The 15,825-nt window shown below is 40.1% G+C and overlaps 1 protein-coding gene across 1 annotated transcript in view; it reads right to left on the bottom strand.

Moving 5' to 3' along the window:
• Positions 1-811: 811 nt before the first annotated feature.
• hs6st1a (heparan sulfate 6-O-sulfotransferase 1a) overlaps positions 812-15,825 on the bottom strand; it is a 94,088-nt gene continuing 79,074 nt past the window's right edge. Inside the window, exons 3-4 of the mRNA XM_074691688.1 lie at positions 10,122-10,370; positions 812-4,254 (exon numbers count right to left, since the gene is read on the bottom strand). Coding sequence (XP_074547789.1) covers positions 3,919-4,254; positions 10,122-10,370 — 585 coding nt within the window. The 3' untranslated portion in view covers positions 812-3,918. The remainder of the gene's footprint in view (positions 4,255-10,121; positions 10,371-15,825) is intronic.

The raw sequence follows: 15,825 nt of genomic DNA on the forward strand, positions 1-15,825 counted from the left end.
TATTTGCAAATATTTTAAATTTCAAAAAGTATTCGTTTTTATATTTTGAAAATGACTGTTTTTGCAATTTTTTAAATTTTTTTATTGCAAAAACTAATTATCAAGTTTTAATTTTTTGCTAGCTTTGCAATTTTTTTTATTTAACATCGTTGACGTTTTGCTTTTTTTTTTTTTTTTTTTACCAATTTTTGCTATTTATTTACAAGTTTTTTAATTTTAATATTTTTCGCTGTTTATTTTTTAAAATTTACTGAAATTGTTTCATAATTTTTAAAATTTGAATTTTTTAGCTTTTTTTGCTAATTTCTTATTTTTTTTTTACATTTTTCAAATTTTTTCAAATTTTTGAAATTTCCAACTTTTTCGACATTTTTGCAAATTAATCAAAAATAAAAAAATAAGACATCGCACGTACAATTTTATCACCTAATAGCCTTCTAGTTTAGATAAGTATTCACTAGATATTTTACTTTGCATTAAATTTTTTAAATTTTTTTGTCTTTATTGTGAAGACAAAGTAGATTTTGTGGCTCCTGAATGACTTTAATCCAGGTGAGCTGAGGAAAAATGGCTCCTGTAACAGCAAAGGTTGCAGACCGCTGCTCTAAAACAAAGTCAGATAAATCAAAAACACAAACTTTTCACCTAATTTTCCAACAGAACTGACAGAAAGAGAACCAAAACAGAGCTGTGACTGAAAATCGTGTCTATCTGTATGTTTTACCTTCAGCTGCAGCGCTGTGAGCTCTCAGGGCCGCCATAAAAACCCATCAGAGATGAAATGCATAAAGACGACCAGGACACGCTCAGGTCTGTAAAAATGAAATATTTTAATTGGTGGCTTGATGATTCATTTTTGCAATCATAAGAAACAAACCCAGAATGATGCATACAGGAGGAGCCAGAGACAGACGGCACACCAACCCTCACAAAAAGTCTCCATCGCACTCTTTAACACAGCTTTAAAAAAAAAACGACAGGATGTTAGCGACACACGGGCTGCTGCTTCGTCACAAAGGAAACGCTGTTAAGACATCAGATACACAAAGTGATGAGACATAAAATATTGGAGTATAGCTTTACAGCATCATTTCCTGGAATCATCTCAGAAATACAGGAGCATGTTTCGACGGGGAACACTGAGGATAGAAAAACACTCCCGAAGGTCGAGACCACGTCTGGATTAGACCTGGTACCGGTTTGGAGCTGGACCACGCTCAGACTTTGGAAAAAATTAAAAAGAAATAACGAGGTTGTGGGCAAAACGCCTGGAAGCTGCGGTGTTTCCAAGCCTCCAGTGTCATGACAACAATGACGGGGAAGTTAATACAAAACCAAAGAAGAAGAAGAAGAAGGGGATCTCTCTTCCTGTATCCGTTTGCGTTACTTTGAAGGCTACACAAAAAGCAGCATATTGACTCTGGATGCATCCCAATACCTTTCATCCTCCCTCCTTGTTCTCTCCTCCTTCCCTCTTCATGAATCATCCCTGATTTGAAAGGAGTCGATCAAAAAGAGAGACACACGGGAGGATCCTGGGTGATTAAGATGAAATTTAACAAAGGAGGCTGGTGGGCGGATTAAATATCTGTTCCACCTTCCTCCTGCTTGGAAAAGAAATCGATACTTCACATGAAACGTTTGTTTTTCATACTTTATGGCACGTTTTCTTTTTATTTATAATAAACTGAATCCAAAACGAGGAGAGATCACTTGTTTTCTGACGGTGATCACTGAAGCAGCAAGTGCAGCATATGTCATGTTTTTCGAGCTGTTTGGCGTTATCGGTAAGTGGCGCTCAGAGCTCTGCGTGTTGTTCGGTTATTGACTCAGAGAAATGTCAAAACATCAGGACGAGACATTTCCAATCTGATCCGGTGCGTCCTCCGAGCTCAAACGTGGAGCTGGGGTTATTTCAGGGGACGTCAGCATCTATAGAGGAGCAGGGTCTGAATGTAAAACTCACCCTGAGGTGAATGTTTATCTGTTTACCCCTGAGAGGTCACACACACTTTGAAGTCAAAGCTGCAGGAGGATAACTTTAAAAAATGATGCTTCAATTTGAGACGTGATCGGGAAAGTGTTTTTCTTTAAACTTCCTGGTAAAGAGACTCACATCCCCTCTCCAGCGCTTCAAAAATGCTAATTTACGTTTAAATTGTAGCTTGAATATTTTAAAAATGGATGAATTCCTCGAGTTTCCCTCCACGTTTGGCGAATTTGATGAAAAAAACGAGACAAAATTGCTGCAAATGTGTTTTAACTTCCTGTGAATGGGCGTCAATGGGGATTCCTGGCTTTTCAAGCAAGCCTCAAGTGGTCACTTGAGGAACTGCAGTTTTACGCACTTTCACATGAGCGACTAACTAAAAAGCAAATTTTTCTTGTGTTGTAAAAAAATCTGCGCACAATGTAAGGAATGCATGAAATTCCTGATTCCACCAGCAGGTGGCGCCAAAGTCTCAATCCGAACATTTGATCGTCATTTTTTGGAGGAGGAGGCAAAAGAGGAGGAGAAAGAGGCAAAGGAAACTGCAGAGGGAGCGTTATTAGCTTGCATCACTGTGATGGTCACACTGCTGTGACATGCTGTGGGAGGGGCCTAACAAGCCCCGCCCCCCATCACTGAAAACATGTTGAAAAGACGGGCCATGAGATCAGTCACTCACAAAAATCTCAATCAACCAATCAGGCGCTCTATTTACAAAGGCATACACATACGCCAATCAAAGGCGTACTGTACATACTATTTACACACACACACACTCACACACACTCACACACACACGAGTAGTCAGGAGTAGCATGTAATATCTGGCGTTAATCATGTTAGCTCTGATCCCGGTTCGTAGAGGCACTGCTACCTCACCCTGTGCGGTTTCCAGCACGCCGCCGCCGCCGCAGTGTGGACGCTTTTATCAGGATGTTTGTCGGAGGCGGAGAGAAACTAAGGAGGAGGAAATACCTCCGTCTCCACGCTGCTATGGCGACCGCACACACTCGGCTTCCTGTGAGCGTTTTTCTGAGTTAAGGCTTCCAAAGCGCCCGCCACACGTCTCGACTCCTGGCAACAACCTGCAGCCGCCTCTCTCCTCTCCCGGCCTTTGATTCCTCGCACCTGTGTGATGCTGCTGCTGCTCTCTAATTGGCTGTTATTGTCTGCAGGACTGAAAGGAGGGAAGAGGAGAAATAACGAGCGGCGGGAGCTTTGGCGAGCGTTAACAGAGGGAGCAGGTATCTGCTTTCAAGATGCAAGGCTTCAGTGATGGCTGTGGTCCATTTCTACGTCGATCCCATCATCAGCTTTGACTCAAACACACATCAAATCATAAAAAAAAGAAATTTAAGGAATCATTTTCTTTTAGGCAGCAACATTGGTCTCAGTGTTATTACAACTCTGCTTTAAAAAAAAGCTTCAACGCAAACAGAAATCATAAAACGAGACACCTCCTCAGGAGCGAGCGTGTCGACGGTGAAATGTTTGATTCTTTCAGCTTCGTTACACGTCTCAGTCCAACTCCTCGCTCTGCGTTCCCAGTCCCTTTGAAACTGGAGCATCCAGGAATTAGACTGGTCCTCGAGCCAAGATTAGTGGGAATTCACAGACTTGTTTTATTTCTCGTGCTCCGTACGAGGCCACGGAGAACAAAGGGAGTACAGGAGGAGGAGGAGGAGGAGGAGGAAGGTGAGACAGGGAGGAGGAGTCGGGAACTCTCTGTCTGCTCAGTCCGTGAAGACGATCCAAGATCCAAATGGCGAGCGGGCAAACCCCAATTATGTCAGCTGATGCAGTGGAGCGTGCCCGGGCCGCGGGGGCGCCGCTCGGCCTGCTGTCAGTCATGTGTCCTGGACGCTCCGGCTGTGTGTGTATGCGTGTGTGTTTCACATTATGCGTGTCTGTGTTCCCGTGTTCGTCTGCTACCACCGGTTGATGATCTGGTTCATGTAGTCCTCGGTGGGGAGTCTGCTGCCCGCCTCCTCCGTCCTGCCTCCCTCCTCGCCCTCCTCCCGCTCCTCCCTCTCCATCTCGCCGTCCTCCAGCGCGGCGGACGCGGCGGCAACGCCCTGCCGGCCGTGCGAAGGCCACAGGTTGACGCCCAGCCCCAGGCCCTGGTGGCTCTGCTGCAGGTGGTTCTTGATGCGCTGCTGCCGCCGCTCCTGCTGCCGCGTGTACTGGTAGCGCTGCTGGAAGAGGTCGCGGGCGTAGTCGTAGAGCTCCATGTCCAGCTCGTTCAGCTCCTCGATGCGCTGGATCTGATGGAGAAAGAGGAGAAGCAGAGTCAGAAACAAGCTGCCGTCTTTCGTGTAGCGTCTTTCACCCCTGAACAGGACGACACCAGAGGCTGTGCCGCCGGGGATGCTGGGTACCAGGCGTAAATATTACATTCTGATCTGTTTGAGTGACGGGTTCACGAGACGGCCGCTCAGATAACGAGACAACTGGAGCTTTTGATCATCTGACGGCTGTTTTCTGTCGCTGTTTTGTTGGTGTTGGACACGAGGAATGTGAGCTGGGCGCGTGCAGACGCTCCTTTGTCTCTAAACACAAACAGCCTGCTCCTCTGAGCCGTCTCGTTTTTTCAGACTCACACACGCCTGATTCTTAAATCTAATACACAAATTTAATTCCCACATCTTCTTTCCTTAAACACGAAACTGAAGAGATGCAGAGCGGCGACTCATGTTGTGTCTGAGCGACTCATCTGACTCATCTGCTCGTTGTTGACACAGAAATTGAAATTCAGGCCAATCGACGAGCCTGAGGGTGAGAAAACACTCAGAGCAAAGGGTCAAAGGGTCAAAATTCAGCTCAATTTATTCAAGGCAGCTAAAATGTGATCACAGAGTCTGAGGGTAAATGGTGTCAACTGGTTTATGATCTGTTCGACAAATCAGAAACAGGCTTCACACACTTTACGTTAGCCATGCTGTGTTTAATGCACAGGCTGGTGATGTCATCCATTTGATTCTAAAGCAGAGTTCTGAAGCCAGTCGCACAAAAATAACATGTTGCATGTATATTTTTTTCCTCCTGCGTTCAGTGTGTGCTGACAGAAAAATGATCTATTCAGCGTGAAATCATTTTCTGAACCAGGATGTTAACATGTAAACATCAGCTTTTATATACCCCGTTTACTTTTAAATTATATGGCTTGAGTTTGATATGACTTTTAAGTTAACTTAGAATTGCACAGCCTTGTATCCTCTGTTTTCTCATTATTATTGTTATTTTGTTTTTCTAAAAATATTCTTTATTTTTATATATTTTTATATTTTATATCTTATTCTATTCTATTTTACAGAATGTTCAGCAAGTAATTCTCTTTTATTTTCTTGCTAATTGTTGAACCAAGTAAAATTTCTTATATGTGTAAATGTACTTGGCAATAAAACTAGATTCTGATTCTGACTTTAAAAACTTCTCTTAAAATAAGACCTTTTTTCAAGGAATGTCAAGTCTTGAAATTGATTGTGTCCTTTTTGTCATTTTACATCTGGTGTGATTCTATGACATCATCCATTTGATTCTGATGGGGAGTTTTTAAGCCTGTCGTCATAAGAGCCCAGTTTATTACTCTGATTTCAACCTCAACAAGTTCTTTAGCCTCATTCCTCGTAAGGGATGGGTACCAAATGAAGTACTTTTATAGGTACCAGCCAAATTGTGTCAAAAGTTTCACAGAAAATGTAAAGGTACCATGTTTTAGTACCTTAATACATTCTTGTGACAGTGAGGGAGTGAAAGAGTAGGCGATTTTCCATGCTGGACATGAACACAGCATTATAAGGTTATATACTGAAGAATAATATGTCAAATTGAAAAAAAAAACATTATTTAACATTTTTTACCTAAATAACACAAAAATACCCAAAATATTTACCGATGAGCACTGATAAGGAATGCCAGGTACAGGGCATCTGTACCGTACCGCTTCAAATGTGAAAGCTTTCCATCTCTATTCGTCAGCCCCACACTTATATGAGCAAAATAATCTAATACTTCAGAAATAACAAGTTATAAATAAATTCTTCATTTGTAGAGTGCGTCATTATGGTCATTTATGCAGCATTGGTTATTTTGGTGGTGTCGGCAGGAGCCATGTTTGTTTAAAAATGAAATCAGTTTCTTTATAAAGCGAGTCAGCAAAGGGGAAACCGTCAGAACGAAGCTGTAAACCTGTTTATTTCTGCTGTAAAGGGACGTCTCTGAATGTTATGAGATTGAAGTCGTAATTTCATTAGAATTAAGTCGTTATGTTTTAATGTAAAAGCTGGAATGTTACCAGATTAATTTGATAATGTTCTGAGATTGAATCGTATTGTTATTGGATTATAATCTGAATGTTCTTTGAGGAAAGTTGTGATTTTATGAAAAAGACGGAACATTATGAAGCCATAACCAAAGTGTTTAGAGATTAAAGTTGTAATGTCATGAAAACAAAGTCGGATTATTACTAAAGTGTGAATGCTATCAGACTGAGTTATGTTTTGAGATTATAACCTGAATGGTACAGAATTAAATTGTTAAGTAAGGAAAATACAGTCTGAATGTTACCAGATTATAGCAAAAATACCATTACATTAAAGTTAGAATGTTTCCAGATTAAAGTCGGGATTTAATGACACAAAAATTATGAAGTGTTGACGTAAATGTTACGTCATAAGATTAGAATCTAAATGATATCAGACAAAAGTTGTAATGTTGTGAGAATATGATCAGAATTTTTCTAAATTAAGGTCCTGGTGTTGTGAAAATAAAGTCAGAATGTCAGCTTTTTGAGTGGGTGTGTATGTGGTTTCTGGTGTTTCTGCAGGCAGCCTCTAGTGGACACTTAAGGAACAGCCCTTTTTGAACACTTCGGCATCAGCTTGATATTTTAAGACAGGAGGTTGCTGCTTGGTTACGTCGCTCCTCCTGTCATCTGTGATTGATTATAACTCCAGCCCTGGCTTCACCTAGTGGTGAGATGCGGTACTACAGCTCAGACACAACATGAAGCTTTTTTTCAAGCCGAATGTAGCAGTAAATTATTAACTAATAAGTCTTATAATCGATGAGTAACTCTGGTGTTGGTGACGTTTTAATCATGTCACATCCCAAACGTCCACCGTCATCTCAGCTGTGCTTGAGTTAGCATGAGAGCATTAGGAATAAAAGCATCCTGAGCTACGCACTTCTTCATTTGGCAGCTCTTCTGAAGGAAACCCAGCTCCGTTTGGACCAAAAACACTTTGTGAGGAAGCTCAACTGTTTCAAATGTGGATAAGTCAATCTGGTCCGTTCAGCGGTTCCCTCGGAGCAGGAACTTTCTTATCATGAGCTCGAGCGCTGGAACACGGAAATGCTCCATTACATGACATTAGCACAAAGCTCTAAATGAAGTCGGGAACAAAGGAGGAGAAAGGCGCGCTGGCAATATGTGGAGCAAGATAACAGAGGCGTGTTTGATGTTTGTGCATGCAGCTGGCGGTGTATCATCTGCTGCGCGTAAATTTAACATGGAAGGGGAAATGTGTTTAATTAAGAAAGCCCCTTTGAAATCTTCTGATGGCGTGCTGGATATCATTGGTGGGCGACGTGTGCAGCAGCGGCGTGCTGCATCAGTGGAGGATTAGAAAACGTTTGATGGGCAGCACGGGGGACACCGAGCCGGAGCCAACCACACGGAGACTTAATGAATCAGCCGCTCCGTCACCGAGGACGCATCTTCTGTGAGGTTCGACGCCATTAGCAGATCCAGCTTCACAGGAGAGCGTAAAGTAAACACCCCTCACTCCTCCTGCTGTAGCTATTCAGCTTTTTTCAGCAATTAAATAAGGTCAGATTTCACACAGCGCCTTTGGAAGTATTTAATACGAGAGCTGGTTTCAAAAGCTAATTTTGTCTGAAAATGCCACATGCCGCCTCCCGTCCTCCACCAACCTTTCAAAATGTGATATTTTCTGCTTTTTGTGCATGATAATAACCATCGGCCAAACTTTCCCCAGCCTCTGTCAGCAGGCCGTATTTTATTTTCCCTCCCGCTGACTGGTTTTGATGTATAAATCACCAGTCTGCCGTGTACTGGAGGATATTTCTTCGCTGGGAAAATTGAGCCTAAGAACTCCCACACTGGACCAATCAAAGTGTGAAGAACATGTTTGAAGCTGCTGTTTTTCAGCGGCGACAGTCATCCCAACTCATTTCACAGCAATAATAGAGCACGGTGTTTACGCTGCAAATACTTCTCTGAGATTATTTCTTCATTCTTTTAAAAGATTCATTCCTCTCCCCGCTCACTCGACGTGTCCGGGCTGCTGTGTCGATTTCTAAGAGTGATGCAGCTTATGAAAAAGTTTCAGCGGGTAAATAAGACAATTTTCCTCCTCGTCTCCTTTGAGAGAAAAAACACACACGCTCTTAAATTATACACCAGACGTCCTTATTTACATTCATTATTATTCTGAGTGCAGTTTTCCAAATCTTTTACACCTGGAGAAACAAACAAAAACCCTCCGACTGTGTTTAAAGCTCCTGTAAGGAACTTTTGGTGCATGTCGTATTTGGCGCCCCCTGTGGACAAAAGAGATGTTGATGATTTTGCATATCCAGAATTATTTTTGAATCTGTTTTTTTTTCAGGCTTTTTATGTCTTTCACTGGAGGAAACAGAGTGAGAATCGGGGATGATGTGCAGGAAAAAGGCCACAGGCTGGATTAATACCAGGGCCCCCGCTTAACGACGAACCTCATGGGGTGGGATCCAGACTGCTAGGTCATCTGTCAACCTATACACAGAATCTTAGCTATGAAACATAAGAAAATAAGCTTTTGAAGGGTATTACGAGACACTTTAAATTGCAACCTGCCAGGAAAACCCCACTGGAGCTTTAAAGAGAGGGTATTCCGTTTTCCTGTATCGTAAACATGGAAATAAAGTAGCATTTCTGGATGTTCAGACTGAGCATGTGCAGATTTACAAACCTCTATATACCCATTTGTTGCTGAAATCCCTGAATCTGTCTGTAAACTAGGGATGGGTACCGACCAAATTCTGTCTGTGGTACCGAGTATCAATTCAGGTAAAATCAAATGGTACCATTGTCCGTTTCTGGTATTTTTTTTCGTCTCTTTTTCGTAATCCTTGTATTTGGAGTGGATCATTTGTTGGTCATGGACACCAAAATTTTTGTGGCTTCAGTGATTTTTTTACTATTTTTGCTCCTGTGTTTGTCTGGAGATCCTACATGTAACCTTGGCTGCATTGTTTACATGTGAAATCAGCTGTTAGCAGCCTGTAGCATGTCAATGCTAACTGGTGCTAGGCCGGATGTTTCCCACAAGCTGAGGAGAAGGAGGTGAGGACGACGTGCTGGTTCTCATGTGTGAGCTAAGAAGTGACGACATGGACCTGTCCTTCCATCCATCGTTATTGGGAACGTAAGATCTATCTCCAATAAGATGGACGAGCTAGCTGTGCTAACCCAGCAACAGAGGGAATACCAGAAGGCAGAGTAGCATCATGCTATTCACAGACATGGCTAACAGAGCTAACAGCAGACACCAACGCCACATGTGAAGAGCTTCACCTGCTGTGAGCAGACAGGATCCAGGAGACAGAGACTGAACAGACTGCTGAAGAAGCTCAGTCCTGGACCCTGTGGAGGTGGAGGCTGGCTGACTGGACAATGATGGACAAGCTGTCAGCATCGATTTTCTTATGGAGCTTTTTACACTTTCTATACACTTTCTTACTTTGGTTTTCTTAATTGCTGCTGTGACTTCAATTTACTTGTAGTTCTACTCTATTCTATATCTTCTCATAAGGACATGGTAAGGCAGACCTCAAACACCAAGGTCTGCCTATAGCTCCGCCCCCCCGACAGGCCTCTAGAGGGCTGGCCAATCAGAGTTAAGGGGGTTTGTGGAGCAGAGAGCTTTAAAGAAATAGTGTTTCAGGTCTAAAACAGCAGGAAGAGAAGAATCGAGATTTTCTTTTTATCTGTACATCATGTAGAGATACTACGGGGACACCGGAGGGACAGCACAAATACTAAAAAAAAGCACAATACCCCTCTTTAAGTATAATCACATGACAAAACTGCAGCTCTAGACCACAGAAAGAGCTGAGCAGCACTGACCGTGGCGTTGTCCAGGTCCACCCCTGCAGCCCTGGTGCTGTTGTACTGCATGAAAGGCCGGATGAAGCGTAACCTGAAGGTCCGCTCGAACAGGAACTGGGTTTTCCTCTGGTACTCTGTGAGACCGAAGAAGGCCATGTCCCGCAGGTTCTTCTTGGCTGACTCCAGGAGGAGCTGGGCTCTCTTCTTCTCTGGGACCGTGGACATGTTGTAGCAGCCCACGAGGCTCAGGTCTGCCAACATGCGAACCTGGAGAGGAGGGAAGCAACGAGGAGGGTTACACAAATCTACGCCGAGAGATTCCTTTTAAAAATCATCGAGTTTGAGGGGACACAAAAGGTTTTAAAGCTTCTCTTAGAGGGGTTTTTTGTTCTTGAGGAGTTTTCAAGGAAGTTTAAGTCTTTTAAAACTGTTTCTATTTCTTGTTTGTGCCTCATACAGGAATAGCTTTATTTATTTATTATTTATTTATTTCTCTTTTGAAGTCTTTTAATCTTCATTTTTAAAGAAACAGCATCAATATTCCTCCTAAAACAAACACTTTTTTATTTTTTTATTGACAAATTATTTACAGAAACCCTACAAAACGTTAAGGATAAATGCAGTTGCAAATATCACAGAAATCATCAGGTATATAACAATTGGTACAGTTAACAAAAAATAAAAAAGGCTCAAGGTCAAAAAAACAAGATAACTAAAATCATATTGTTCAAGTGGTTTTGGAAACAATCATATTTGGTCGTTGGTTAGTGAAAATCTTGATTTAAACTAACTTTGTTTGAGTTAGGATGAGGTAAAGAGGCGGGACTTCAGACTCTTTGCAAGATCTGTAAGATCTGTATTTTGTGTCATGCCATAGTTTTTCTGTGGTGCGCTGTCCCTTTAAGGCCTCTGATCAGTCTCTGGTGTTAATAAACTAAAGGAGCAGTCTGCGGCGTAATGAGAGATCACTGTACCACTTAACGCACTCTGGAGCTGTTGTCTTCCACTGCAGGAGCACGGACTGCATACTGATCTGGACTCTTCTGAGCCTGCTGGTCCACCAGCATGCCTCCTGTGTGTGTGAGAGTGTGTGTGTGTGTGTGTGTGTGTGTGTGTGTGTGTGTGTGTGTGTGTGCCACATTTATAAGTCATGGGACCAGGAGTAATAACAGCCTGGGGCTCAGATGAGATAAGCCAGCCGACACGTTTAGGTGGGAGACTGAGATAGCATGAGAAGAGAAGGTGTGAATCTGAGGTGTTCATGGCCAGCAGGCAAACTTCTGACTGTGTGTGTGTGTGTGTGTGTGTGTGTGTGTGTGTGTGTGTGTGTGTGTGTGTGTGTGTGTGTGTGAGAGAGTGCATGCTAACATGTCCGCTGCTCCTCATATGATGTTTGTTAATACTCAGGAATCTCACTAAGATTAAATTGAAGATATCTAATAAGAGGAATTTCTGTTTGAACTCCTTCGGTTGGAAAATCAACGTCTGATCGATCGTTAAGGAAGCAATTAAATCATTAGAGATTAAAGTCAGTCTCTTTCACAACCTGGTCCTCTGGAAAACACCTCAATCTGTGCCGAGCTGAGCGTCTGTGGGTATTTTCAGTCTTATTTCTCCTTATTTTGCTGAAGACAATAACATTATTATTATTATTATTATTATTATTATTATTATTATTATTATTATTATTATTATTATTATCATTTTATCATTTTTATTTTTCATTTATTTATTTTTGAATTTTTTGTATTTTATTATTATTATTTTTTTATTTATTTTGTAGGTATCATAGGAACCCTGACAATACAAGAACCATGCAGCATAAAATGAGACCATGAGGACTGAAATAAAAGCTTAAAACATAAACTCAGTAAGAAAATGAAAAAATGCAATAAAAGGTGGTAAAAAAAAAAAAGGAGAGTAAATATAAAAAATATGAAATTGTAATGATGAGAAAATGATAAATAATGTCAAAGTAATAATAAAATAAAGCAATGATAAAGTTAAATAACACTCTTGGGTAAAAAGTAAAACAATTAAAATACCTTAAAGTGTATTATTGAAAATATTAAAAGTGAAACAAAGGTGAGTCATAGATTAGACAATTTAAATTAAAGTAAGTAACTACATTAACCAGGTGGGTGAAAAAAAAGATGTATTGTGGCTTTGGGATTTAAGACAAAAAATTTAATCCAGTTTTTTTGTAAAAAAAAAAGTAAAAAAAAAATAATAATAATCTGGAATTTTTGTTAAAAAAAAAAATCCAAATTTTAATCCTTCATTAAAGAAAAAAAAACAAAATGGTGTTTTGTGGCATTGGGATTTTTTAAAAAAAAATTTTATCTGGATTTTTGTTGTTAAATTTTTTTAAAAAAATCCAAGTTTTAGTCCCCTCATTTAAAAAAAAACTAATCAATGTATCATGCCATTGGGATTTTTTTTTTTAATTGATCTGGATTATTTGATAAAAAATAAAACAAGAAAATCCAAATTTTAACTTTTATTTTATTCTTTGCCTTTAAGTTGGGGTGGGAGAAGGTGACATGGCTCCTGATTTAGTAGATCATCATCATCATTCGACTTTTCACTTGGTCTGGTGTTTAAAAAGCTAACGAAGAATTTCAAAAATCAAAAAAATCGTCATGCCAAGGATCGTAAAAATAATTGAATCAGGAATAAAGCACATCATCCCAGCCCTACACATCAATATGCTACCATCACATAGAGGAAGTCGATAAAAGAGGATGGACTTATAAAGTAGTGTGAGGTAAAAGATGAGAGAAAGACTAAAAAGACAGTGAAAATAATAAGAAGACAAATGGATTAATGAGAGGGGAGCAGTCAGGAGCAGGAGCAGGGAAACATGCAGCCCTAACGTTCAGCAGCTGCTCTTTACAGCTTCACAGAAATGACCAGGAGACGCTGGAAGCAGGAGTTGACTGAGGGTCTGTGGGCAGCCTCCCACTCCTGAACATCCTTTGAAACGCTCTGAGCTCAGACGACTGTAACCAGTCGATGTGACAGGCCTGCAGCAGATCTCTGCTTTTTAAGCTCAGCGAGAACAGTCTGAACATTTGGTTTCAGAGCTGCTCACTCCCAGTCAAACATTCACACCATCAGACTGAGTCAGGACAGAAACCTGCTTTTTATAAACTCTGTGTTTCTCTAAAACCTGACATCCTACCCTGATCAAAAAAAGAGAGGCGAGCAGGAATGAGTCTCACAGCTACCGAGCCTTCCTCATTTACGAGGTTATTACGAGAAGCTAAATTATCCCCAGAGGCTGGATTCCCTGAAAACAAACAGACGTGGTGATTAAAACTGGTGCAAACACAAAGTGAAGAAGTTTCCAGTAAAAACGCTGTTTCTGGTGCTCAGCCTGTTTGAAATTCAGGACTCAGTTCGCCGTTTGTTATTGGCTGTTTTTTTTTTTTAACCACGAGCTGAGAGAAATGGAGCTTATTATTCAAAACAGCTAAAAACATTTGACTGAAAAACAAATCTGCTCAAAATAGAAATGAACTTCATCATCCCACTGACTCAGGTGAGAATATTTTAATAAAAAAAAAAAAAACCAATCTGCACGACCAGTTAAACCACTTCATTACCAAAATAACCCTCATGGTGGTGCTGATAACTTTCATCCCGCTCTTTCTCCTCCTTGGGGATTTAGTTTCTTTGACTTGATCAGACATCATAGTTTATTTTTTATCAGCAATAGATGAAACCCTGAAACTACCATCGCAAAAGGTGGGCTCAGTATTTTAACCTTAACATTTCATCACATCCTTTGTATGATGTCACTGTATCCTAAGATACTGTGTTGTATCATACAGTGTTGTGTTATGAAGAAACAGCTGCTAAACTACGGTACAAACTGACAGTTTTAGCTTGTTGTCACGTTTGCCTGCAGCAGTGTTTCTCAATTTTTTTCAGACCAAGGACCTCTTATTCCCCCAGAAAACTCTTGCGGACCACCACGAGCTAAATAGCCCCAGAACAACACCCAGAGAACAAACTAATACGCTACAAACTCAAATCATACATGTTACAACCAAGGTTATAATAGTTAACTAAAACGAAACTAAAAACGAAAACTAAAATGTAAAACACATTGCAGTCAACTCAAACTAATAAAAACTAGAAAAAGAAAACAAAAACGATAAGTAAACTAAAACTGTATCTTGTGTTCACTAAACTAACTGAAACTAACTAAAATTAAAGACAAAATGCCCTTAGTTATGGTTTTTGACAATATGAACAGCCTTTAGGATTTAAATTAATCTGACACATTGTCCCAACCAATTTTACGTCAGTTTTAGGCAGTTGTCAGCGCCGTACGGCACCATCACAGCGGTGTATAGGGACGAGCTTGTTTACTGCACTGACTGGCTGTGCGCTGTGCTGCGACCAAACGTAGTGGAGCAATGAATCAGAGCATCTGTAAGAGTTTAATTGTTACAGAGTCCAAGTTTTTATTTATTGAAGCTCATATTATATTGTTTTTTTATAATTTATGTTAATATTATTTTATGTAATTTATGTCAACATTATTTTTTACATAGTTTATGCTTAAATTTTTTATACTAAGTTTATATTATTTTTTGTGTTTAAGGCAGCAGCCAACAGTTCAGTATCAGCATTGACTGAGCAGTGAGGACTATGTTGGACTTGAAAATAAACAGTGTTACAAAATATTTACTCTGACCTTTTTCAATCCTGCACCTGGTTAATAAGGTATGAAAAAAACTAAAACTAAACTAAAACTAAACTAAAACTAAGCCTTGTTGCAAAAATCTAAACTAAATAAAAACTAGAATGCTCGCTCTAAAACTAATTAAAACTAAACTGTAGTGAAAAATAAAAGGTCAAAACTATCTAAAACTAAACTATGATGACAAATCCAAAACTATTATAACCTTGGTTACAACTTGCTAGGGCTGCAACTAACGATAATTTTAAAAATGGATAGTGCACCAATTACTTTTTTGATTAAAATTATAAATTTTATTTCTTTATTTCCCTTTATTCAGAACAAGTTATTTTCAAAATGACAGAGACTAGAGTAAAAAAGTTCACTCATTTCCTCATTGTTTGGTGTTTTGTTTGTTGTTTTCTTTTAGAATGAGGGAGAAAATAGACCTCAAAATCTGAGTATAACTACATTACTGATACGTTATTCCAAAATACTTAAAATTTCTATTATTCAAATTATTAAGTACTTAGCTTAAATTAAATTACTCAATGCTTTTATGAACCAATTTTTGTAGATTTTATCAATTTGCGTAGTAGCCAAACAACTCGCACCCCCACCCCCTCTTTTTTCGCGAATGTTCCATTAAAAAAACACAATTTCCTTTACAAAGTCTTTGCGGACCACTAGGGGGCACTGGCGAACCACTAGTGGTCTGCAGACCACAATTAGAGAAACACTGGCCTACAGCTATCCCGGAGCACCGGGCTGCCAACAGCACTACATATAGCCGGCTACTACAACGTTTGCTTGTTTTCACTGTTCCAACCGTAGCGCCACCTAACTGTACTGATAAAAACCGTACCTTGGCGTGTTGTATCCAATAAAAAGTAGACTTGAACAAAGAAAATTTGATCTGATCTCCATTTAATTCCAAAACAAACACACACCTCCCTAAAAGTAATTTACGACAGCGTGTGTGAGACTCCGCGCCAGAAGGTGGCGAGGGAGTGCAATTAAAACAGATCC

Source organism: Halichoeres trimaculatus, unplaced genomic scaffold, assembly GCF_033239565.1.
Source record: "Halichoeres trimaculatus isolate MK-OKI-2021-1 unplaced genomic scaffold, fHalTri1.1 fHalTri1_scaffold_17, whole genome shotgun sequence".
In the NCBI taxonomy this organism is placed as follows: Eukaryota; Metazoa; Chordata; class Actinopteri; order Labriformes; family Labridae; genus Halichoeres; species Halichoeres trimaculatus.